We start from the raw sequence: 27202 nt of genomic DNA, 5'->3' as shown, positions 1-27202 counted from the left end.
ACGTGTCACCAATAGGAATAAACACGTTTGTCAACGTTTAAGTAATCAATTAATCATCAACTTTCATGTAATTTAGTTTTCAAAACTTTGTCTTCAAATTTAGTCTCCCTAGCATTATTCATTTTTTAATGTGTTGAAAGCACGGCTCGGAACACCACATGTCATATATATAATTAGTTGAATTTTTTTTTAAAGTTCAAACCAATTACGATATCACATTTACCGTATCAGATTGTGTCCAACCAATTATAATATTACATTTACCGTATCAGATCGTGTCCCGTCATGCTGAAAAATTCTCGTGGTAGAAGGCAAAATATCCACTTTTCCACGTTGCCATGTAGTGTATAACAGAATTTACACTCCTTTTACCAAATCTAAGAATTGGGCCACGACTTGGAGTTAATGGCATATTGGTCATTGCACATATTAACTTGACCCTCAATTTGTTCATCCGACACATAAATCGAAACCCATGAGAAAATTTGCTTTCTGGTTTCCCCATCGTTTCTCGAAATTTGAAGGCAGTCTCCAACCAATTTAAAACCCTCTGTAAAGTTCACCCTCTCTCTCTCTCTCTCTCTAAATTCTGTGTATTTATATTTATAGTGTGGCTATATATATATATATATATATATATATATAGACAGATATATCGATATATAATCTGTAGCAAAAGCAGCAATGCCTATGTCTCTCACTCGCGTTGCCACATTGTCCTAAACAAACACAAACCCACATGTCAAAGTTTGGATTTTTCTCACCTGTAGTTTCGTCTATTTATTTCATCGAGGCTCTCCATTTTTCTCTATTTTTCCTGCACGTTTCAGAACATCCGTTGAAAACACACACTGCGAGTAGCAACAGCTGTTCAAAAGCACTTTTGCATGTTGCTGCTTTTGCTCATTCTCTGTTGATCTCTCTGCTTGTTGTTCAGCACGTATATTGTGTCATGGCAGATGGGTTTTTGATATTTTTATGAATTGCATCAGGGTTTGTCTTCTTCCTGTTGTTTGGAGCTGGAGGGTTTCTGGGTTTTGATTCGATTTAGTGGTTGTGGGCTGTGCGCTGATGGGTCCTGTGAGAGGGATTAGGAAGAGAAAGAAGGCTGAGAAGAAGGGTGAGGAGAATGCTTCTGGTTCTGGGTCATCAGAGAAGGAAGGTCCTGTGGATTGGTGGGATGAATTCTCCAGAAGAATTAATGGTATTGTTTCCCTTGATATTTTGATTGCTTTTTTACTCTATTTGTTTTTGCTTTGTTTGTCTATTTTTGCTTTATGATGTGCTGCTTTATAGTCAGCTTTTTTCAACAGTTATATTATGTTGATTGTGTATGTGCTTCTAATGTTGAATGGACTTCTGGTAAATTGATTCTGTCTAATTCAAATTGGTTTATGTTTTGTTCCGCATTCTACTTCTGTGTCGATATATTGCGAATGCGTTTATGCACGATGAAGAAGGATCCCTAATCTGAATTTGACCTAACATTCTGGCTCATTGCCTTCTTGAATATTAGAAAAGATAAGATTAATTATACTAAGTCTAGGATAAGATAAGATTAATTATATTAATTATGTTCTGTCTAACTCAAATAGGTCCTTCTACAATGCCTGCAGCATTTATGCATTTTATAATTAACAGGACGGTTCATTGTTATCGGATTTATGCAATCAGGAACTCAAAGGTATTTAACTCGTAATATAACATTTGAATTCTGTGAAGAAGTTTGCTTGTGTGAATTCTAGCTGTCTTTCTACCTTTGTTTTCATTACTGATCATCATACTTAACGACTGAACAATAGCACTGCTCGAAGAACACCCATTTAATCCGAAATCTTGGGGTAATGATAGTATGTACTAGCTATTAAAGATGGCAGTTTACCGTCCACATAGAAATGATCATCTTACGTGATGACTGACACCGTAAAAGTTTAGACCAAAAGTTCAGTTATCTTTTTAAGTTTGGAAATGCCGATAATCATTAGTTTGAGTGTTACACGATGTGGGAATTGATAAAGTGTCGAGCTGGTTGTAAAGAGACTTAGGTACCAAATGTTTAAAAGTTTCTCCATTATTCAGAAGGTATATCCCTAGTGGTACAAGGAACTTAAAAGAAACATAATACTTTTAGGTCTAATTTGATTTGATATGCAGTTCCGGGGCTGGAGTGAAATTCACAAAAGAATACTTAATCATGGAGTTATTTGAAGTTTTTTTTGTTGTTGTTGATTTTTGTATATTACAAACCATTTCTGTGTTCCTTCTGAAATTGTCTCAGAAGCTGTTGGTTAATTTGGAGGGCACTGGAGATTGATTGTGCATACAACTACCCTCGATGTGATTTGAGATAGCCAATGTATATGTAACTGTAGTTGCCTATGTCAAGTTTGTGATCGAACATAAGGCATATGCCCGGCCCCGTTAAAAATAAAAAAGAAAGGAGGAGACAAAGTGCTTCTTCTTGGTAAGAATAATATTTGAAGACCTTGAAATCTGCAATCTATATTTCAAGTTCAACAGACACAAGGGTATCTGAGTCTGATAAGCGTGAAAACTATATTAATATGGATGAACATAGTCACATGTGTAGGGAAAGAGACCAAGTTTATAACTAGAGTAATTTGTTTTATACCAGTTAGAGTTAACGCGGACAGAAATAAAAATTTGATTCATCATTTGTACAAGTATTGTACTTCATGGATTGGTAAGCCTCAAAGATCATGAACTGTACCATCCTTAAACCTATGAGCAATATCGGAAGTGTGTATGTATTTTGTAAATTCCCTTCGCGTAGTTAGAGGTTAGGTTGTAACTGCATTGACTTTGCCATTTTCACCATGGTTTGTGGTTCCTCAAGTAGTGACCGAATTTACGAGTGAGTCTTCTTCTGTGCAAATTATCAGCCAGATTGCTATCATAAATTATCAAAATTGTTACGGAGAAATGCAAACAAATCAGTTTCGTGTTTTGATATAACTGACATATCAGTTTGGATGAGGGCTTTGATGCGTTAATTATACATCTGTGACACTTACCTTACGCTTGGATGAGGGATTTGAAAAAAGTATATCCTGATTATGCTGGCTCCGCTATTTCCATTCAGTTTTGCACTTGGTTCCATAAAGGAAGGATCAAAGTTTATGCTTGAATAATTTGATCTTGATATTTGAGATTACTGTTACTTCTAATGTTGTAAAACACTCCCATAAAGCATTCAAAGTCACCTCTAAGTACTTCACGTTTGGGGATAATAATATTCCTCTTTTCTTTCCCATCCTGTTTGCAGGTATGCAGTCTCCATCAAAGGTTTTAGACAAGTTTGAATCTGTTTTTAAGCTATCCAGGAAAACCTTCGAGTACATCTGTTCACTTGTGAGTGAAGATATGATGGCAAAGTCGGCACATTTTGTGTTTACAAATGGTAAGCCCTTGTCTTTGCATGATCAAGTCGCTGTAGCCTTAAGAAGATTGAGCTCGGGTGAGTCACTAGTGACAATTGGCGATTCGTTTGGGGTGAACCACTCAACTGTGTCTCAAGTGACCTGGCGATTTGTCGAAGCCATGGAAGAAAGAGGACTTCACCACCTGCAATGGCCTTCCACTGAAGCAGAAATGGCAGAAGTTAAATCCAAATTTCAGAAAATACGAGGCTTTCCCAATTGTTGCGGAGTTGTTGATACCACTCACATCATGATGTGTTTGCCTGCTTCTGACCCCACAAGTAACGCGTGGCTCGATCAAGAGAAGAATCACAGCATGGTCTTGCAAGCCATTGTGGACCCTGACATGAGGTTTCGGGACATAGTTACAGGATGGCCAGGAAAAATGAAGGACTGGTCGGTGTTTCAGAGTTCGAATTTTTATCAGCTCTGTGCTAGAGGTGAGAGATTGAATGGGAAAAGGTTAGAGCTCTCCACAGGATTGGATATCCGGGAATACATACTCGGGGACTTGGGGTTTTCTTTATTGCCCTATCTTGTGATCCCCTATGAAGGGAAAGAACTCCCAGAGCCGAAAGCTCAGTTCAATAAGTGGCATTATGCTACGCAGAAGGTAGCGCAGAGAGCATTGGCGAGGTTGAAGGATAGGTGGAGGATCATTCAGGGAGTGATGTGGAGACCTGACAAACATAGATTGCCGAGGATCATTCTCGTTTGCTGCTTGCTTCACAACATTGTTATAGATATGGAAGGCGGGGTTCAAGACGAGATGCCTCAGTCTCACAAACATGACTCAGAATACCGCCAACAGATTTGTGGAACTGTTGACATAAACGGCGTTCATCTGAGAGAAAAGCTGTCTCTCTACCTGTCTGGAAGAAGGATGCCAATGCCACCTTGATTTTGTTTCTTTTCCGTTTTCTTATGAGTGTTAGGTATCAAAGACAGTTGTAGTCTTCAGTTTTAAAGTTGTTTTCGCGACATATTTCATACCGAAAATTATAGAGCTGAAGTCGGGTTTTCCCGAGTTTTGGTTTTGACTTGTGGGCTGTTTATTTAGCAGGTGAGCCCCTGACAGTGATATTGTATTGGAATAAACATTAAGTTTTCTTAGGATATGATCCAAATTGTGTTATCGTTTAGGCATTGTCGTTTCGATGTCGTATTTCTCAGTTGAATGATGTGCAAACTGCTCCTGTATTCTACAACACATCTCTCTATCATACATCTACAGATCTCTAAAAAGTTAGGATCTGGGAAAACATTATGTTACATGAGTTTGGATGAACAATCATAACTTAAAACCTTGCTACACTAACGCTTGCACCAGAGACGGATGATACAAAAGTCTCGGACCACTTTTGCTTTACAAAATCCGGGACCTTAGAGTCGTCCATGAAGGCGTTCCACATATTCCCCCCAGGACCGCCGAGGACCCAATTAACCTTTGCCGGTGGGATGGGCTTGGAGGGTCTATCATAATCGCCCGAAATATTTCTCTTCACTGAACTAGAAATAACTTTCTGGGACAGGATCTCGCCCAAATTGTTCATCTTTTGAACGCCAGAGCCAGGCGAAAGCTGAAACACAAGCGAAACTCGACAAGGTCAAGCTTAATGGAGGAGAAAATAAGCTTTTGTTTGATCAGGAATTGGAAAAGAACTTACACCAGACTTGTTGGCAGGCATCAATTCCTTGAGGGGAAAATCTTCATTTGCTTCTGTTAGGTATCTCTCAACAGATAATAAAGAACGGAACCGCTTTCCAGTCCCTGTCTCAATATAAGACTGCAACACCCGAAAAAAGTATTAGGTTTCTGGAGTGCGGTGTACAAGAACCAACATCACAATGTTTTCTTTCAGAACAAATGGATCATAAAAAGAAAGCCTTATTTGAGCATATAAAATGTCTGCCAGGAGAAGTTTATCAAATGCCAATTGTTATGCCAACTCAACAGAGAAAACAGCATATCCGTTATAGAGACTTGCATGAAATGGGCACGCCAAATTGGCGGTGTCCCAAAACTAACATGTGTGGCCAAGTGTTTTACCTTCCCACATGTCAATGTGCCTTTGACATTTTCCAATAATATATGATAACAACCATTTTGCATGGTTAATGTAAGTAACTATATTGCAGAATACATATGTTTCGGTGAAGTCAGTGACCCAAAAGAGCAATCAGCTTTAGAATAGTATGCATAAGATGTACATGTATATATGCACAGATGACCCAGAAACGCACATCCTTGCAATTTCACCCAGTATTTAAAGCATGTACGGCTAGATATACCCTTTCTACAACATAGAAGAGAAGAACCACCAAAACTATAATGAAAAAGAACAAATACCCTGTCTATGTGACCAGAATAATTGATATTGCTTCGTGGCTTCTCCTCAACTTCCCAACCATCAGGTAGTACAAAGGATGAACTGGTCCTCCTGGTGCGTGGCGTCAGCAGCATCTGCATTGACACTGTCAATAAGGATTTTTCCCTAATATTTTAGGCATCGCAATCTTTTCTTCCTCAATTCGGACCGCTGTAACGGTGACCAGAGATACTTGTAACATCCATTTATTTTAACTCCTTCATCATGGTTATCTTTTTCAAACAGTTTTACTAGATTGTAATTTTATTACATCTTCAAATATATAAGAAAGCCGACCCCACTTAGTGGGAAAAGGCTTTGTTGTTGTTGTTCAAATATATAAGAACAAATGAATTAGTTCTGGAATCATATTGAAGCGTATGGTAACAAAACAAGGAGAATTTAAAAAAAAAAAAAAAATCACTTTGACAGTTATGGTACCTCAATCTAGTGGTCCATCAAGTAAACCATGCGAGTGAATCCAAAGGTGTAGAGATTTTGTATATTTAGTGCAGAGGATACAAGGGGGTGATGAACTAAGCATAACTTATGTTTCCTCTGTTTCTAAATATTACCTGTAAATCATGGAACTCACATTACATTCATTGCGTGGTTTTGATCTTATGGTACGTTGTTCGATTTGCCCTTCTGTTAGGTATCTCTGAACAGCTGCCAGCGAACGAAACTTCAGTCCAGTGCCAGGCTCATAGTAATACTGCAAAACAAAATAAAAGGTCTGAGACCTGGCCACATAAGATCTAATAGAAGAACTTCAGAACATAATAATCTTTCTGGTGAATTTTCAATAAAGAAACATTAGACATGGCAACGTTAAGTAGGTGTGGTAGGAGAAGATTTGTACAATTCACTTAACAGAGAATGGAAATTCTAAAGCTGCACGGATATTATTGATTATCATTACAACTGCACCTAAAATTCTACAGTACACCAATGTATGACATACATTGCTGAATTTAACCGGTAGATGTGATCCACGTAAATCATAAAAGGCATTGTATACTATGCCGTATGGTAAAAGGACTCTAACTGCAGATAACATAAAGTTTCATTTCCAAAAAACTCATAAAATCCATTTGCATAGTAGTGCAAACGGTTACCACGCTGTTGTTCTGCGTGGCCAAAAAACCCAATGTGGGCAATGTGGGATGTGTAGCATAAACAACTGCTGTTGCTCAAGCATTATGCTTTCTGGATGAAATTTACGGTCACTTTAGAAGAACACGATGAATGGAGTTTCTGAATTCAAAGTTTGATTCGTAACAAGTTATCGGTGTTATTCTGTAAGATCATTAAGATGTACCAATTCAAAAGTTTCACGGCCAACAGTAAATTAGAGAACACGTGCAACAGATAAGGGGAAAACACACAGATTTTAAATCATAAAGCATGTGCAACAAAAATAAAAAAAATGTTACAAATAAATAAAAATTTACAAGGTTTTAGCAAAAACCCAAATTTCTTTATTTCTAATTTTTAACCAAGCTCCTTTTATTAACCAAAAAAAAAAAAAAGATAAATATGTTGGACAAGATCAATTGGCACTAAATAAACAAATTTGACATGATCAATTCAGTCAAAAATTTCCAGTTTTTCACTCTGCAATGATATTTGCCCACAAACCCATAATTAAAACCATCCCAGAACCTCTAAAATGCTGGAAAGCATATGGATTTTAGCACCAGTCAAAACCCTGGAAAAACCACAAAAATCCATACATGCGTACATCCATCCATGATCCATGATCCATGATCCATGCATGCAAAGGATATACATTGTACATGCATTTCCAATTAGAACAATTCTACAGAGAGAGAAAGAAAGATCGAACCTTGTCGCTATGGGTTTGGCGCGGGTTGGTAGAGCTAGGGGGACGGGGCTTTTCCTCAACCAACCAACCATCGGGGAGTCTGAAGGACCGGGAGGTGGTGACCAATTGCAATTGCCTTTTGCTGCCACTGCTTCTGGGTTCTTCTCCTTCTTCCCCTGGCCTCATTGTTAGCAGCGGAATCGGCTCCGACTGTGACGATTCCCCCTTCACCATCATCACTGAGCTGTCACTGTAGCAGTTTAGCAATGTGCTTGTTTGGGGGTCTGGTATTAAAGTTAACCGTGCCTTGGACCAGCAGAGCCCAAGAAACGAAAAAAGTGGAATCGGGTCTACAGAGCGTGACAACGCAGTATGATTCCGGTTTCATAAGAACTATTTGGACAATTTTCCTATTTTATTGGCAAATGATTATACTTGGATTGATTTATTGGTGATACTAGAGACGTAGATCATATTTTGTAAACTATGTAACATGATAGTTGATTATTGAATTGTTTGTTTAAATCATTAAAGAAAGTATTTAATAATCAACCGTCACATCATGTGGTTTACAAAATATAGTCTAAAAACATGATCTTCGTAGTATTTCTTTCGTGTATTTAGTAAGGGAGGTGATTCTTATTTTCACACCTTTTAAGCTACTGACACACCATTTTTTTATTATGGTCGTTGACTAAAAAAATCAAACGAAATATCGAACAAAATTAAATTTAAGTATATAAGAGACAAAAACAAATGTATTTATCATTTTCTTTTATTAATTGGGTGATATTCAACAAAACTTGGTTATGGCATATGTATTGTATGCACCATAATCTTTCTTCCTCTTATTGAGAGACGAAAAAAGGAGCCGTGGCATACAACCGGTACAAGTTTTTCTCACGTTATTCAAACGCAATTAAGAGACTCAAATTTGGGATTCTTTCCAACCTTGGAGTGATGTTTCCTTAATTCCCTCACGTTAAATCAGCCACTTGATTTGCAAGTGTTGAATTGTTCTAGTGAATAAGATCTTTCTTTTCAACTCAATGTGTTATGAGTTCAAAACCTCTCTCATTCCCTTAATATAGCTTAAAGTAGTAATATCGCTTGCAATTAAAAGAAAATAGCCAATTAACTCAAATTTGAGTGTAATCTAAGCCACACTTATTAGTGCGACCTTCACATCGTAACCTGATGTTACATTCAACCGTATTGTGAGTCAACGTCTCATGCACGAGACATGTTAAGTAGATCTACCTGTTAAATTCTCTTGATTTTTGGGTTCGTGTTTGGAAAAAGGGTCTCCAAATCTTGGTTTGCTCTTCAATGAAGGCTTTCTGAGGCCTATGCTCATCGGCAATGCAAGGTTTAGGTCGGAAGAGTTGCGAGTTGACCACCATTGGTGTCACTCTAGGTCAAAACGAGATGCGAATGCTGGTCGGATTCGATTTCCTCCAATGTAACCCTCCAAGAAAAAAGGATCCGGCAGAACTTTGGGGCTATCATCAAAAGTAAATGACCAAACAAAATGAACAGAAGTTCAACGACTTTAGCAGAACAGTTGTAACTTATAGACTTGGTGCACTAATATTTCCACCAGAGATGGACGATTTGAAACTCTCGGACCAGCTCTGCTTGACAGAATCGGGACCGTAGAAATCGTTCCTGACGGGGTTCCACATATTCCCTCCAGGACCGCGTGGTGGCATGCCAATATTGAGCTTGGAAGGTCAATCATTCTCTGCGGAAATATTTCTCTTCAGAATACTAGAAACAACATTCTGGGGATCGATCTCAGCCAAACTTTTTGTCTGCTGATGGCAAGAGCCACTCGATATCTGAAACACAAGCAAAGCTACTGGACAAGGTCAACGATCATGGAGAACGGATTAATAAACTTATGTTTGATCACTAATTGGAAAAGAACATACACTAGACTTATTGGTAGGCATCAATGCCTTGAGTGGAACTTCTTCATTTGCTTCTGTCAGGTATCTCTCAACTACTACTAAAGAGTGGAACCGCCTTCCAGTCCCTGGCTCAATATAAGTCTGCAAAAAATGAGAAAAAAAGAAAAGAAAAAGAGAATGGTATTATAGAAATCAAACATCGTAAATGTTCTCTTTTAGAACAAATGGATCGTCTAAAATACATTTCACAATGTCAATATCATGCTCATTCTGTGAAGAGGAAAGAAATCTTGAGCACAGAACATCTAAGACCATAGTTTTCCCCACCTTCTCTTTCCCTCAAATCCTTTTGACAACTTCCTTCTTTGCATTCTGTCCAATCTCTCTTCATTTGACGTTTTCAATATACAATAACAACTATTTTGTTCTGTTAGCATAATTTACAGATGTGAAGGCAATAACCGCAATATCTATAGGTTAAGTCGCTGACCCGAAAGAGGGATCAGCTTTATTATAGTAAAGATACCACCTGTACATGAATTTGCAGACTGCATATGTACACATGCCAAGATGCATGCATCTGTGCAATTTCACCTGTGTAACTGTGTTGCAGAATGCAAGTATTTTCAGTAACTACAACCTACATATACCCTTTCTAAAACAAGGAAGAGAAAAACCGCCAAAATTTAGAATATAAGACTAAGAGGTACCTTGTCTATGACACCAGATTTCTTTTGTGGTTTCGCCATTGATTAGAACATTCCACCAAAATTTAGAATTTAAGACTAAGAGGTACCTTATTTATGACACGAGACTTCTTTCGTGGTTTCACCATTGACTAGATCATATATATATATATATATATATATATATATATATATATATATATATATATATAAGAGGGCACAAAAGGTGAATAATTCATAATTTTAAACATAAGGTTAATCTCAATTTACTATCCTAAAAGTTTTATGGTTTTCAACATTTTATACATTTAGTTTTTTTCGTCACAGTCTGGTACTTAAAGTTATAATTTTAAGACATCTTCATACATTCGTTGAGTTTTCCATCAGAACCTTCTTACCTAATGACGTAACCCCCACGTGTCAATATAGGTCACGCAAATATTAATTTTTTTTTAAAACCATTAAAAATTATAAATTAAAAAAAAAAAAAATCCTTCGTCTGACCCTCCTTCCCTGCACATCCTCCCTTCCCAAACACCACTTCTTCCTTCCTGACTTCCCCACCCAATTCCTCAACAAAGCACTAAACACCCATTCTTCCATCCAGTGGCGAAGCCACGTGAGGGCGAGGAGTGGCGTCCGCCACTCCCTTCGCCGGAAAACACAGCCCCAGCGCAGGTTCAGCCTCCCCTCCCGGAAAACCCAACCCCTCCATGGCTGTTCTACCTCCGCCACTGTGGTGCACCACGGACCTGTCCTCGGTTCGAGTTCTTGCTTGGGAGGGTCCTAGGGTGTGCGTGTGTATAAGATTGTGGGTATGGATGTTGCTCACGGGTAGAGAGGGAGAGGGTGAGGGCGACTTGAGGGAGAGAGAGCTCGGGGAGCTTCGAAGAGCAGAAGAGGGAGTGAGGGGAGAAAGGAAGAGAGATGAGAGAGGGAGTACGGGAGAAAGGGACAGATATCAGGGGGTGGGCCCTTGGGCTCACCAATTAAGACCCCAAAACTATTTTTAATTAGGAGTGGGGTGTGACATCACGTATAGGCTTGTTTGTATTAATACATTATGAACGACAACAGTTATAACTTGTTTGTATTAATATATTACGAACGACACTTAAACTTTTTACTATATAAAAGGATTTTGTTGTCTACATATTTTTTGGAATTTTGTACGCTTTTAAATTTCGCCCCTCCCCTTAAAAATTTCTAGCTTCGCCACTGTATGAAATGTTGAAAACCAAGAAATTTTAGGGTAGTAAACTGAGATACCCATAAAGAAGTTACGCAGTTCAGCATACTATACAAAGTAACTCATGACGATGATGCATAACAAACAACAACATTAAAAACCATAATAGAGATATGATATTAATTAACAACCCAACCGTAAATTATTCCAGCTACTTCCACACTAGCCAGTACCAAAGTATGTGCATCCATGTACCCACTAATAATTAAGTGATAAGTGATCAGCTCATCACTAGCTTAATTAATTAGCTAATTAACAGTTTTGTGTGCAAAAGCATCTGCGGCATAAACCCAAGCACCAGCCGCCGCGGAAGCCCATAGTTTGGCAAACAACTGCACAGTTACTCTTACTCGCGCAAGTTCCATTGAAACGGTTACTTGAGACTCACATGTCCAACCCTCAGCAACTATCGTCCTAATAAACAATTATTCCAAACAAAATATGGTTAGTACTATGCATGCTTATAATCGTAATAATATGTATATTAACCATGAAGTTAATTAAAAAGATCAAGCAAGAAGAAATACTACCGGTGGCCATCAAAAGCAACAGGAAGAAGCATATAGTTAGGAGAAACGCATGGAACATTTTTTTATGTATCTGTAACAAGTTTACACTTAAGATTTCAAACTTAATTAGGGTAACTTAGAATGATGCAATCGATATATATATATACAGAGAGCTTAAGGGAAGAGATCCCCATTTTTTGAAAAAAATGGGGATTAGGTGTGGGGCCCACTTCACATCAAATTTCAACGATCCGAACCGTCTATTTTGTTAGTTTTGATTCATAGATCATCCTTGCAAAAATTCAATTCAATCCGAAACCATTTGCCTATTTAATTATCAATATCAAATTTCATATTTTCTTATATAACAAAGTATTCGTTCATTTCCTCGAACCCAATTAGATGTCTTAAACATTTCCAATTTAGCTAATATTTTGCAAGGATGGTCTATGAATCGAGACTAACAAAATAGACGGTTCGGATCGTTGAAATTAGATGTGAAGTGGGCCCCACACCTAATCCCCATTTTTTTCAAAAAATGTGTGTGTATATATATATATATATATAAGATTGGATGCAAATTTCTTACTTCTTCTTCTTGGACAAAATTGAACCTACAAACAAATAACACCTTAAGTTAATGCCAAGAGCCTCACGCGCCCACGATGAATTGGGGGGGGGGGGGAGGGCTTTGGCCGAAGAACCTCCGCTGCCAAAGTTAGAATTTTGAGGGAAAAGTGTTTGGTGAATTTAGAGAATTTTGCAAGGGAGTTGGAATTGAGTTTTGGAGAAAATGAGATGGTATTTATAGGGGTGTGGCCAGCCCCTTTGGGAGGAGATGGACCGGCCACTTGGATGGTTTTTTTGGTGAGATTCATGATTTGTTGCTAATTAATAAATTAATTGAATAATAAATCAATTAATTAGCTAATTAATATAACTTGAAAGGAAAGATTTGGGGGTTACCTTGTGGAGAATATTTGATGTGGATGGATGAAGTAGGTTTTAAATAAATACCTATTTTGGGCACTTTTGACTTGATTGAGGGATGATCTCCCACTGCTCCCACGTAGAAATCCTGGTGTGCCTCGAGGGTAATCTTGTCATTTTCTACCCAAAAATTCACATGTCGCCTCCATATTTTTCTTGATTATTTTTGGCTCCACAATAAGCTTTTGTAAATTCATACTAATACATCAGGAATGAAGTCTGAGATCTATATGAATCGGGACATCCTAAAAAATAAAGTCACAAATTAAAAGGCTTAAGAATTTACTAACAATGCACATACATTAATCTATAAAATATTTTATACAACATATTACAATCTCTCACGAGGCATTTTCAAGTTTTGAAAGTGTTGCATAACAATTTCATTACCAATACCATCAAATATCTCTTCCTATAACAATAACCATGTTATCATTCATCCTTTTATTTTCTTACAATTTCTCAATTGATTATTTAGAAATTTCATAGCCGAAAATGTTTTATCACGTGAAATTATTATATGCAATATGTACAATTTTTTCACAAAAAAACTAAGTTAGGGCATCCGCCCCTTGGGCCCAAGGTGGCTACGTTCTTGGCAATACCACACATACTATGTAGAAAAATGAGAGAAAAATATGAAAGTGTTTTAAGTAAAAAAAATCTGGAAGAGTCTTTTAAAATGTTATCAAGAATATATTAATCTTTAAGGATTATTTCTTCTAAAATAAAATAAAATAAAATAAAAATAAACAATTAAGTCTTTGCTTAAAAGTTGGTTAAGCAATTTCGAACCTTTTCCTAATTTTTTTCTTGTGCATCAACCTCACCTTGTTTTACGTTTATTACTACAGGTTTAAAAGGCAAAAGAACTTAATACAACAGAAGGTGTGGATAAAAAAGTACCTCTGAAATCGACAATGTGACTTAAATAATCTTTGTGACACAAATTAAAGTAATGTGTTGAATCCAAGTACACTACGTGAAAATTTTCAATTCCTTGTCAAAAGGGAAAAAAAATATTGCTATTAGCATTTCACGATAATCATCGTGCACTTTTTCTTAATTGAAAGTCAATAAACAAAAGAATAGTTTGTGGTGATTATCTGGAATGTTAATAATAACCCTGAAGAAAAACATATAGGATAATAGGTGACTAAAAGTACGTCGGGTGTGATGAAAACACTACACTAGACATATGAATAATGATCCATGCAGGGTCATTCAATTTATTAGCAAAAGCAACCATGTGGATACAGGGCCATATCAATCCATCACATTACACAAGCACGGTCTCTACACAGATTACATTTCTTTTTAACTAATTAATTAGCACTTTTTGGTGCACACGCAAGCACGGGTGAAGACACTACAATGGCCTCTAGTGAATTGCTCCTTTCTGCAGGTGTGTTTACAGTTGTTAGACGAAAAGCACAACCCTTTGAACAGGGTGCTCGGATACTCGCAGATCTTCCCTTCAACTGCCTTGTTTGACTCAGTCCTTGCCTCAACACCCATTGGCCCCATATCTAAAGATCAAATTTTTTGTTAAGTAAGATGCTTTATTCAAAACATCATAAAAAATTAATTACTAAATAAAAGAGGTATAATTACCGGTAGCAACCAAAAGCAAGACAAGAACGAAGGCGGCTGAAACAAGACGCATTGAATGCTCCATTTGAATCTGTGTGTATAAGTGTGTGCTTGATCTGTGTTTCTATGTGTGTGCTTGTGTATATAAGAGAGATCTCGGACGCTGATGCAAAGAACAATAACCATGTAAGGCTTATTAAATAGTGATCTAGTACAGATTAAAGAGGATCAGTCTCCGTAAAGCAAGGAAGCTCAATACCCAAAATACAAAGTTGAAATTTCTAACTTAAGAGGCACCATAAACCAAATTCCTATTTTTGTTGACTAAGTTCTCCGCCATACATTTTTCTATGCACATAGAGTTTCTTTTTCGAGCACATTTAACTTTTGCTTTTAAAAGAATACTTGGGTTTTAAGCACTTTGACTTATTATTCACATTTTTAAATGTAAATGATGCGGCATATATATATCTCACATAAAAGACCATAGTTCTTATAACAACATAATTGTTTTTACACAAGTTTTAATCTGTCTGTACCAAACTAATCTAAATTATATAGATGCGGATTTGCACATTAGGTGTAGAGGAAGATTATGTTGCTTTAGGTAAGATGGCTAAGCCTAATAAAATGAATGTTAAAGTAGAAGCATTGAGGAAATGATGTTCAATCGTATTTCAAAGGTAGGGCATTACAAAGACCTAAATTTGTTGACAAATAAAGAAGGGGTTAATCTCATTTTACTACCCTGAAATTTCTTGGTTTTCAACATTTCATACTCAAGTTTTTTTGGTCCCAGTCTAGTACCAAAAGTCATAAGTATGGGACACTTTCATACATCCGTTAAGTTTTCTGTTAGAATTTCCGTTAAAGAATGGGTTAATCTCAATTTACTACCCTGAAATTTCTTGCAAACAGATTTGCAGGCCAAGACTAAATCCATTTGAAAAACGGTTGGCGGACGGCGGACGGCGGACGGAGGTGAGGTCAATGGCCTCGGTGGGGGAAGGATGGACCCAACTAGGTACGATGGCGTAGGAGCAACAACGTACATGCGTGCGTGCGATGGCGTAGGAGCGACAACCTCCAATCCCACCCCACTTCCTCCTTGTCCTCCACCTTCAGCCCCAAAACACTGCAGCCCAAGTGTTTGATATGCCTCCTCGCCACCCCTACCACCACCTTCAACTCTAAACTCTCCTCTTCCAAGCTCTTTGTACGAAGCAAGCGCTCTCTCAGGTGGTTTTTTTTTTCTTTTTTTTTGGATCTGATGAGAAACATTTTTTTTTAAATTTTTTAATGTCCATGTGGCCTATATTAATACTTGTCACCTAGTCATTTACCACTTGGGCTTCACATCATCAGTTAGCATAGGTTTTAATGAAATACTTAACGAATGTATGATAGTGTTCCAGAATTATCACCTTAAGTATCAGATTGGGACAAAAAAAACTTAATGTATGAATTGTTGAAAATCAAGAAATTTCAGGATAGTAAATTGAAATTAACTCATAAAAATAATTCTCTATAACTAAGATTTCTAAATAAAATAATTTAAATTTAAAACAACATCCAAACTAGCAGAATAAAGCTATCCATGTAGTATTTTTTCTTTAAAATAAAGATATAAATTTAAAACAAAAATAAAAAGAATAAAATTACAAAAAAAAAAATATCATACAAAAGAATAAATTGACAGACACGTGTGTGACAGAAGACTACCATATAATAGTGTGAAGGTAGGAAGGTCACATAGTATAACAATGATGCCAATGGAACCCTAACCCTAACCCTAACCCTAACCCTAACCCTAACCCTAACCCTAACCCTAACCCTAACCCTAACCCTAACCCTAACCCTATCCCTAACGTACCATTGCAACATACATATGTAGAAGCATACGTTGCTACTTCCGATGCACATTTTCTCCGTTGACTCAACAACAACCACATCTATAACTGTCTACGCGCTGTAATGCGCCTCATGTTTCCAGCTACAGTAGAAGTGTTCAAACAGGAGCACAACAAATTTTTCAAACGAAAGATTTTGTTAAATTAGCCACAACAAATTTTATATACATGATAAAGAAGAAACTTATATAATATAACTTTTGTTTTGGAAAATTCTGTCGATAATGAGTCGACCCTGCCCCAATTTAAGAATCGAAGGAATTAATGGTAATAACGTTATTAAAGTTGGTACGCTACCTATCTCAAGACAAACGCTCTATAGTATAGTGATATATAAAATTCGGTGACATTCGCACGTAAAATACACATATGAACCTGCAATGATTTTTTATTAGAGAAACTTTGATCCCACAGATTGAATTTCTAAGCTTGGAACTGATCCCCTTTTGAAAGAAGCTCAAACAGATAGCCAACTATAATTATAGGGAACTTTAACGAAAAGCACCCGGTACTGTTCACTTTAACGAAAAACCACATTTTTACACTAAAAAAGTCAATCATGGTACTATTCACTTTACTATTTATTTTATCCTTATGATTAAAACTCAAAGTTTTCAAGCCTTTTTCATTAGTTTTCCTATAATTAGGATAAGCATTGAAAGATCTAGAAGGTTTGAACACCAAAATCTTTATGGCCGACGCAGCACACACTACAGACTCGCGAGAGGATTAAAATAATGCCTTCCGTCTTTGCCAATGTAAATAACTGGAATAGGTGGCTTACTGTGTATGTTTTGTAGGTGTAAATTGATGAGTAGGATTCTCTCCCCTTCTATTTTTTCTCTCATTCCATTCTTTCCTATTTAAACGGTTGTGATTATGCCACGTCTACATTTTGTTTTAATTTTTTTTATATAGAGAATAAAACAAAAAGAAGAGTGCGAGAAGAAAGGATGGAAGAGAATGGTAATAGAAAATGAGAGAATCCTACTCCGTAAATTGAAGCATGCACGTTTATCAGACCACAGTTATTAAAGCACACCATCAAAAGGTGGATTATACTTTTTCCTTTTTTTCGTTTATTATGCGTTTAATTGGATGGAATGGACTGATTTTCAGTAAATGAATAAACTTCATAAAAACTAGCACCAGAATCTCAATCACCCATATTTTGGACCGGGTAATTCTAAGAAGATTAAATTTGTAGATAATATTTGTAAATTATATGACATGGAAGTAACAAAATTTTGTAAACTAAATGACATGTAAGTTAATGATTAAATTATTACCTAGAGTTGATAAACGTGCTCATTTTTATTGATGATTGTTTGGACCCAAAATTACATCATCGGCCCGTGCAATCAAGGCCATTGAGTGAGCATAGCTCCCAACAGTTGGATAGGAAAGTGAAGATAATTTTGTTATTGTTAAAGGATAATATTGTGAATTTTATTATAATAATTACCTTTTAATATGAATTATCTTGGCATATTCTTAAACGGGATAGATATGATACAGATTATATCCCTAAGCAAGCGGTACAATTCAAATTGATTTGCGATATCTGGCGTGCGTTGGTGGTGACAGATTGACAAGTAGTCAGAAATGAATTTAAAATAAATTTGAAATTCATTCAATGGGGATTAGGATACATGGATGGGTGATGGAATTATGATGAGATAAGAAAGCCTAGATAGACTAGGCTTTTGGTCATGATGGGATAAGCCTGGATATGCTTTTATTATCTTTGAAAAGTTAGCCATATGAAGATAGGCTTTAGCCTATGCCACGGATTAGTCATTCTACGAGTTTGAATTTCAATCGGTTTCTACGAAATTATCAGGTTGTGCCAAGCAAAAGTATGGATGCTATGAATACAGAGTCGCATACAACATTTTAGCCCCTCCAATTCAACACACAAATTGCCCTGCGCAAACTTCTCACACACCTTGAGATTTTTATTTTCTTTTTCCGCCAACACATCTTCAGTTTGGATAAATAGCACTGTGAAGGCAACCGGCGACATATTCAGTTTGGATAAACAGCACTGGAGTTGTAGAATTAGCCAATCAAGGAGCACCTTCATTTAGATAAACATCACTGCTTCAAGACTGACTGGTTGTTTATCCAAGTCTCGGTCGAAAAGGATTTTCGAGTCCTTGTTGGTAGATCATCTCATCAGCTTTCTCGGCGAAGTGAGATGTTATAGGTTACTACATTCGGCACATTGAAAGCCGAATTTAATATTTGAACTTCGCAGAACTAGCAGCCTTGTCTTCAGGCTCTAGAACTTGAAGACCGATACGTGTTCCTTCCTCGGCGGCAGTTGCGAGATCAAGAAGTCAGCAGCGCACCCAACGACACATCAACATATTTTACTCCATGGCTGAGCTCGACCGACGAGTTGGAACGCCCCACACATAACTGAATGACGTAGTTAGCTAATTAATTACTCGGCCCGCGCGCCACATAGGCTTGATAGTTTTTAAGGTCGACAGTGACCCATCACTTAGTTTGCGAATTTTATTTATAAATTTAGTCTTCATAACATTACCTTTTTATATTGGGTTAGAGTCATTCTAGCCTGGGTGACTCAGCCCTTGCATGTGGAGTTTCTAGGTAGTGGACTAAGTGGATGAATATATAAAACAAACAAATTGTAATTTTAAGTAGTTAAGATTATTTATCTTCTATGAAGTTATGTGATCGATTTTTCTCATCTCTCCATAGTGGTTGCATAGAAAAGAAAAACATATATATTTGATACAAAACTAATTCAAAACTGAACAATATGAAGATGACACATGCAAAACCTAGAAGCTCTCGAAGGCAAAGAAAGTTGATAAATATACAACGAAATTATATGCCAAGACTTTGTCTTATCTTTGACCAAATTTCAGGTAGGCATAGCACACCTAACACTAAACATGGACGAAAAGGATGTGACTTTAATAACGGAGAATGCTATATCTCCATATATACATGTTTGTCTCAACTAAAGAAATCGCAATACAAGTACCACCAACTTCTCTTCATATGCTTTTGAGCGATAGATTTGGTTAACCAACTGTGACATTGAAAAGCAAACTGAAAGTCAAATACATAAGGTATGACATGGTGTCGAGTATTTAAGGGTATTTAACAACTAACATTCACGTCAAATCTGCGAGCATGTTTTATAATTCTACAAATAGGGTGATGGTAGTCAGATTAAACGTTTATATTATTTTTTGTAGGTTATATGATTTGGCCGTTGATGATTGGTCTATTTTTCAAATTATTAAAAGAGAAATTAACCATCAACAACTACATCATATGGTTTACAAAAGATAATATAAAATTTTGGTATCCCTAGCATTTTCTATTTAATAACCACTTTTTTTATGGTTTAGAAAACTTTTTTTTTTTTGGGTATAGAAAGCCTTCTCGATCTTCAACTTATTTTACTAATTTTCTCAATTAGAACTAAACATTGGGGCTAAACTAGAAGAAGATATAGCTTTAGATTATAAAGGCAACTTTAATAGAAATGTAGTAAACTAGGTCCTGTTTGCAAAGTGATTCATAATTATTTCTCAGAGAATCAAATAAGGGGTGTTTCTCCACAAAATATCTCGAAAAAAAATTGAAGAAATACTTCTCATGTGCATCTTTCCAGAAATAATTCTGACCTTCCTGTAATCACTTCCAAATATCCCTAATAAGTAAAGTAAAATTCTTATATATAACATGACATAGATGAATGGTAATGATCACATAAACTATGATATATGAATATAAATTGTAACATCTATGATATATGAATATAAATTGTAACATCTATGATATATGAATATAAATTGTAACATATATTAAGGCATAAATTGATATAAAATTATAGATAATGGAGTAGTGGAAGAAGATTCATGAAGCAGGAAGGAAACTTAATAGGAAAGGCATGATGAATTATGTCATGACATAAAATAATGGTGTGAAAGTAGGAAGCTCACACTGAAGGAGCATCGCAAGCACAACTACTGTGGATGTTGATGGATATGGACCGCGTAGATTTTCTAGTAACCCACTAGCTAGGGCTAACTCACTACTTTGGCTACTTGGCTTGCACGTTTCCTCCGTCGACGTCAGCGAGTAGCTTCTTTTCTTCCGTTGACTCGCTTGTTCTTTAAGAATTTAGTTGCTTTCGCAGTTCACATTCGAACCTCACCTCGACTCGACTCAGCATTCTCTGTCCACTCGCTGTGATGTTGATTTGTATACCACTCATATGCCATACGCTGATGAGGACTAATTGGATTAGAAAAAGTAAACAAAATTATGTTGGATAGACTTTCCAAGTTCAGAACTCAGAAGAATATGAAGCTAGGTGCCATGACGTGCACTCCGAATACGAGACATTATTATTCTGTTAAAATTATAAACATAGGTTTATTTTTTATTGATATATTTTGAGTGACACATATAGATTTTTTTTATTTTTGTTATTTTTTACAATTGATATTATTTACACTAAGCCGGTGTGAGAGTAAGTTAAGTCTCACAATGGGCAAACAATAATGTGGTTTAAATTCGCCTTTAACGATAATCAAATTTAAAATCTTTCATTAACAAATAAAAAGGAATACCAATAAAATCATATTGACTTTAAATGTAGAATGAATATATCACATGGTCCGTTTTCTTGATATCCTTAAAATTTTCCCCTTCTTATAGTTTGAATTTTCTTCATGATAGGCAGAAAACCTTTTGGTAGACCATATTATCGATTGGTGATCAGAGCTTTTAATTAACAACTAGTTATTCAAATAAACTGAAGGTATATTCAAGTCTATTTAACTGAAATTTTGTTCGACAAATTTTTTTTTTTTTGAAATTTTGACTATATTTAAAAGTCTTTATAAAAATTGATAGGGTTAATATCAGTTTACTACATTGAAGTTTCTTGGTTTTCAACATTTCAAACATTAAGTTTTTTTCATCCCAGTCTGGTACCTAAAGTTAAAATTTTAGGACACTTTTATACATTCGTTAAGTTTTCCGTCAGAATCTTTGTTAACTGATGACGTGGCGCCTATATGAATAATGACTTAGCGCCACGTGTCAATTTGGACTCACTTAAATATTGAAAAATTAAAAAAATTAAAAGTTAATTTTTTTTTCCTTCCTCTACCTTTCTTCCTCTGTTTCTCTCCCTCTTCTGTGAGAAAACCCAGCAACCACCAACCTTTACCCACAACCCAACCCCGTGAGCCGCTGAAAATGGGTCCCAATCAGAGACCAAGAGAGAAAAATGACAGCCACCGCCGATCTCGATCCCTCTGCTGACCATAATGCGAAGCCTCCCCGCCCAGTTCCCAACAACCCATCGGTCTCTGTCTGACCTGCTTCAGTGGGAGATCAGTGGCTTCAAGGAGCAGCCAGAAGGGACAATTTTTAGATTTTCAAGCGAGGCGGAGTAGGGTCTGGGCGAGTGGTAACCAGTTCCTGTTTATGAAGAGGACCGGGTTGCAGCAGTCGAAAGGTGTTGATGCTGAGGCTAAGAGATATCTGGAACAGATAAGGACTGCTAGGAGAGGGGTTGGTGTTTGCTTGAAGAGGAGGAAGGCTGGTTTGGTGTTTGGTTGCTGGGAAAGTCACGAGCCAAAAAGAAAATAAGGGTTTTACTGTTATGACATTGCTTATGGAATATCGGGACGGGCGGCGGCTCTCATTTTTCTCTCGGTCTTTGATTATGACCCATTTCCAGCGGCTCACGGGGTTGGGTTGTGGGTTGGTGGTTACTAGGTTTTCTCACAGAAGAGGGATAGAGACAAAGGAAGAAAGATGACGATGACCCAGAAGCGAAAGTGTCGAAATCACATCTGCCAGATTGGCTGACCAACTTCCACCGCGATCTGATGGCAGGGGAGGTGATGGGCGATGTGGTGCACACAATTATGGCCCCAATTGAGAGGGCTAAGTTTTTGTCCAGAAGAGCAACCTGGCCATTCTTGGCAGCGGACGGACGACAAGGGGATGGTCGATTGCATCGCCCAGACGATCAGGGAAGAAGGCATCATGTCTCTTTGGAGAGGCAATGGCAGCAGCGTCCTTCGCTACTACCCTTCCGTCGCTCTCAATTTTTCCCTCAAGGTAAATGTTCTTTGAGTTCTTGGATTCTTCTACTTCTTTGTTTTCAAGATTTGGATGATTGTATGTTCTGGGTTTTGGTCCTGTTCGATTGTTCTCCTAAAAGGTTGGATTTTTCTCTGAATTGGTGGGGAAGTGTTTGTTGCGAAAAATGGGTTCGATTTACCTTTGGATTAACAATTATTTTTTTTGCCACGGGGCACTAATTTGGTAGCACGTGGCATAAATGTGGTAGCCACATCAGCTCTTAATGGATCAATGGATGGAAAATGTAACGGATGTATTCTATTGAAATAAAATAGTACTTATGAAAATGAAATGTTTTGAAAATGTTGTATGAGGTTGCAATAGATCTCAAATCTAAGGTGGTAAAGTATAATTTACCATAAATTTAATGCGAAAATAAATACTCTATTTTCACAAAAAATAATAACAAATACTTAATTTATTATAAATTGTTCATGAAAAACTACCGTATAAAGTATTAAAATTTTATAAATACTTTACCACTCAACTTTCCGCACACCTACATTTAAAACTTATTTGTAAAGCCAAAAGAAATTATGTAAAAGAAAAAGACTAGGTTATGTTTGGCACGCGCCTTGGATGCGTGTGACCATTGATACCGAGTAAACGATCTAGAACTTTCGGCAAATTCCAGAGTTTTGACCAACAAAAATATAACATTCCAGAGTTCCAACCGATCGCCCCACCAAAACGACCGCTTCGGGAACCTTTAGTACAGCAACGCGGTGACGCCATCGGAACCTAACACTGTCGGCGCTAACCACAATCACCACTCAAATTTAAAACACTTTAACAAAATTATCCAAACTGTTCCGTTACTTAACCCTCAAGACGAACACCACTTCGCTTACTCCGTAAGCCACAAGTCTGCAAAACGTACCTCCCTCCTATAAATACGTCCCCTCTAACTTCCCAACTCTCATTCCATCCACTTCGAGCATCAGCAAGAAGAACCTTAAAAGTTTCGAAAACACACACACAAATCTCATCCACTTCCAAATCTTTCCTTTCCAGCTTACTTCTTCGCTTTGCTCCTGCGAGCTGAACCCTAAACCCGAAACCTTAAACCTGTCAGCCATGAAGAGAAGCAGGGAAGACGAGACCTTAGACTTGGTCAATTGCCTAATGCTTTTGTCCAGGGAACCCGATTCCTCCCCAATCAAACACGAGAACACGAACAAAGACCGAGTTTTCGTATGCAAGACGTGTAATCGGGAGTTTCCCTCGTTCCAGGCCCTCGGAGGCCATAGAGCGAGTCACAAGAAGCCGAAGCTGATGCCCGGTGGGGCTGCCGACCTTTTACATTTGGCACAGTCACCGGGGTCGCCGGTTAAGCCCAAGACGCACGAGTGCCCGATTTGCGGGCTTGAGTTTGCGATTGGGCAAGCGCTTGGGGGACACATGAGGAGACATAGGGAAGTCATGCAAGCTGCGGCTGTTCGGACTCAGGCGTCACCGCCGATGCCGGTTTTGAAGAAGTCGAATAGCAGCAAAAGGGTGTCGTGCTTGAATCTGGACTTGAATTTGGATCTACATTTGGCACCACCGGGTTATCACCAATATGATTTGACGAAGCTGCAGTTGATTTCTTAATTTGTTACATGTTTAATTTATATTTTTCTTCCTCCATTGGCGTTGACATACATATAGTTTTAGTTTTGATGTATATTTATTCCTATAGATCATAGTCAGATTTTTATCTTTTATTTTCTGATTCGATGTTTATATTGAAACATAGAAGAGGTAATGGATTTGTTTTCGTGATCATTTGGGAACATATTTTGTTCTTAATTTTATGAGACTTTGTATTATATATTTCGTAATACTTATGCTATATTTGCATTCTTTGTTTTTTAATTTTTTATGTATATTTCTAATTGGGATGATTTTTTTTTAAATTATTATTATTCAGGGCAGACGATTAAGAAATATTATAATAATTTAAAAGAGGAATTTTGAACTCATGATGCATGAGTAGAATTGTCACGTCCCAGCCTTCGCCGTAGCACAACATTGTCTGCTTTGGACTTACCATTCCCTCGTGAATTTGTTTATGAGAACTCAGACGAGAACTTCCTAGTGGGTTACCCATCCTAGGATTGCTCTCGCCCGAATTTGCTTAACTTTGGAGTTCCGATGGAATCCGAAGCCAATGATTCCCAAAAGGCCTCGTACTATAGGGAGAGGAGCATGTACATATAAGGCATATCACCCCATCTATGTTAGTCGATATGGGATCATACAATCCACCCCACTTAAGGGGAACCTGGCGTCCTCGCCAGTGACCGAACGACAAAATGGCTCTGATACCATTCTGTCACATCCTAAACTCGCCTCCGCCGTAGTACAATATTGTTCACTTTGGGCTTATTATTCCCTTACGGATTTGTTTTTGGGAACTCAAACAAGAACTTCCCAGTGGGTCACCCATCCTAAGATTGCTCTTGCCCGAACTCTCTTAACTTCGGAGTTTCAATGTAATCCGAAGCCAGTGAGTTCCCAAAAGGCCTCGTACTATAGGGAGAGGAGCATGTACATATAAGGCACATCACCCATTCTCCATTGATCGATGTGGGATCTTACAAGAACCCTATAAGATGATTTATAAATTATTTTTATAATAAATCTCTATACTTGATGATAATATTAGAAAAGAGTTCGAGCTAATTAATATTAAAAAAAAACAGACAATACTTGCATTCGACTCTTAGAGCAAGTCCACCCCTAAGGACTTTGTGCCAACACCTAGCCCATTTATCCACTCCAGTGAACAATAATAGACTACAATGAACAGTAATAGGCCAATGCATCTCCACCCCTAAAAAAATGCGATGGCACCTAGTGAAAAAATGCGTTGGCACAAACGATCTCCACCCCTACAAAATGTGCTGGCACCCAGCCCATTTAAAATATTTTTAAATTTTTTCTAAAAGAATAAAAAAAATAAAATAGTTTTAATTTCGGATAGGATTTTTAACCAATCTCGTCATGCCACGTGTCATTATCCGAACGTACTATTTTGTGAATAGATTTCCTCTAAGATTTTCAACCAATCCCGACGTGCCACGTGTCACTTCCGTTTTACAATAATTTAGCCAAGATTTCGATAAGATTTTCAACTAATCACGTCATGCCACGTGTCAATATCCGAACGTACTATTTTGTGGATAGATTTCCGATAAGATTTTCGACCAATCCCGACGTGCCACGTGTCACTTCCAGTTTACAATAATTTAGCCAAGATTTCGATAGGATTTTCAACCAATCATGTAGTGCCACGTGGCATTGTCCAGAACCTCATCCTTTCTTTTTTTGTCCATATAAACCCTACATCCCTACATCCATCCTCACACCCAGCTCAATCCTTATTTTTAGCTCAGAATCCTTGTTTATCGTTTTCAAATCTTGAGTTCTTATTACAATGTCTTCTTCAAGGAGAGTTTATAAACAGTTGCAGGAGCAACAGAAAAGGTTGTTGGCACAACAGGCAGAATTGGCCAATCTCGAGGAAGGTGGGGGTGGAGATGAGGCTTTCTTCATGGAGGAGGATGAGGATGATCACCATAAAAGGCAGAGGGCCTCACATTCCCGCCGTGTCATAGAAGCCGTTAGTCAGATAGCCAAACCCAGACGTGCTGCAAACCTCGATAGAAAAAGGGAAAGACGAGGTAAAGATCTCTTAGAAGATTATTTTATTCCCAACAGCATATTCCCTAATCATGTTTTTAGACGTCGTTTTAGAATGCAACGAAATTTGTTTGACAAAATCATGAGTGCTATTTGCAACCATGATCCATACTTTATGCAAAAAGATGATGCTTTTCATGTTCTAGGTCTTATTCCCGAGCAAAAAATTACGGTTGCCTTGCGAATACTTGCATATGGAGCATCTACAGATCAAGTGGATGAGATCGCGAGGATGGGAAGAACAACTGTTCTGGAGTCCCTAATTTGGTTTTGCTCTGCAATTGAAGCCTTATACACCAATGAGTACCTCCGGACACTCACGCCAAGGGACATGCGAAGGCTTCTGAGGAAGGGTGAGATGCGAGGCTTCCCTGGCATGATTGGAAGCATCGACTGCATGCATTGGACTTGGAAAAACTGTCCAAATGCGTGGCAAGGAGCTTATGGCGACATAAAATGAGCCAAAAACATCATTTTGGAAGCGATGACTTCATTTGATACATGGATTTGGCATGCTTTTTTTGGTGTTCCAGGAGCTCAGAATGACCTAAATGTCCTTGCCCAATCCCTAGTGTTCGACGAACTGCTGCAAGGAAAATTGCCGAGATGCACATATTAGGTTAATGGTACCCAATACGAGGGATCATACTACTTTGCAGGTGGCATTTACCCAAGGTGGTCAATGTTTGTCAAAACAATGCCACATCCACAGACTGAAAAGGAAAAACACTTCGCAAAATGTCAAGAAGGGTGTAGGAAGGATGTCGAGCATTGTTTTCGTATCCTACACGCTCGTTGGGCGATTGTCAAGGCTACAACTAGAATGTTTGATGTCGAGGCTCTTCGATCCATCATGATGACGTGTATTATTCTCC

At 37.6% G+C, this 27202-nt stretch overlaps 4 protein-coding genes across 5 annotated transcripts; 2 read left to right on the top strand and 2 right to left on the bottom strand.

The window, feature by feature from the left end:
- Nucleotides 1-455: 455 nt before the first annotated feature.
- On the top strand, nt 456-4558 carry LOC126588884 (protein ALP1-like). Of its 2 annotated transcripts, XM_050254032.1 has the most exons (3): nt 456-552; nt 993-1204; nt 3287-4558. In XM_050254032.1, the coding sequence occupies exons 2-3, from the start codon at nt 1072-1074 to the stop codon at nt 4339-4341; spliced, it is 1188 nt and encodes a 395-aa protein (XP_050109989.1). In that variant the 5' UTR covers nt 456-552; nt 993-1071; the 3' UTR covers nt 4342-4558. The 2 variants fall into 2 exon arrangements, with proteins under 2 accessions (XP_050109989.1, XP_050109988.1); XM_050254031.1 differs by lacking the exon at nt 456-552 and having other exon boundaries at nt 667-1204.
- Nucleotides 4559-4618: 60 nt separating this feature from the next.
- On the bottom strand, nt 4619-8004 carry LOC126588886 (methyl-CpG-binding domain-containing protein 7-like). The gene is made up of 5 exons (XM_050254035.1): nt 7659-8004; nt 6405-6524; nt 5791-5904; nt 5108-5227; nt 4619-5020 (listed from the first exon to the last, which is right to left on the bottom strand). The coding sequence occupies exons 1-5, from the start codon at nt 7872-7874 to the stop codon at nt 4739-4741; spliced, it is 852 nt and encodes a 283-aa protein (XP_050109992.1). The 5' UTR covers nt 7875-8004; the 3' UTR covers nt 4619-4738.
- Nucleotides 8005-14183: 6179 nt separating this feature from the next.
- Nucleotides 14184-14758, bottom strand: LOC126588889 (defensin-like protein 2). Its single transcript, XM_050254038.1, has 2 exons — nt 14599-14758; nt 14184-14513 (listed from the first exon to the last, which is right to left on the bottom strand). Exons 1-2 carry the CDS (start codon nt 14660-14662, stop codon nt 14314-14316), a joined length of 264 nt encoding a protein of 87 aa, XP_050109995.1. The 5' UTR covers nt 14663-14758; the 3' UTR covers nt 14184-14313.
- An 8668-nt stretch (nt 14759-23426) lies between these two features.
- LOC126588887 (zinc finger protein ZAT12-like) lies at nt 23427-24474 on the top strand. The gene has a single exon (XM_050254036.1). It carries the CDS (start codon nt 23718-23720, stop codon nt 24231-24233), a length of 516 nt encoding a protein of 171 aa, XP_050109993.1. The 5' UTR covers nt 23427-23717; the 3' UTR covers nt 24234-24474.
- Nucleotides 24475-27202: the final 2728 nt, after the last annotated feature.

This window comes from Malus sylvestris, chromosome 11 (genome assembly GCF_916048215.2).
Source record: "Malus sylvestris chromosome 11, drMalSylv7.2, whole genome shotgun sequence".
Classification (NCBI taxonomy): domain Eukaryota; kingdom Viridiplantae; phylum Streptophyta; class Magnoliopsida; order Rosales; family Rosaceae; genus Malus; species Malus sylvestris.
This window is presented reverse-complemented; position numbering and strand designations above follow the sequence as displayed.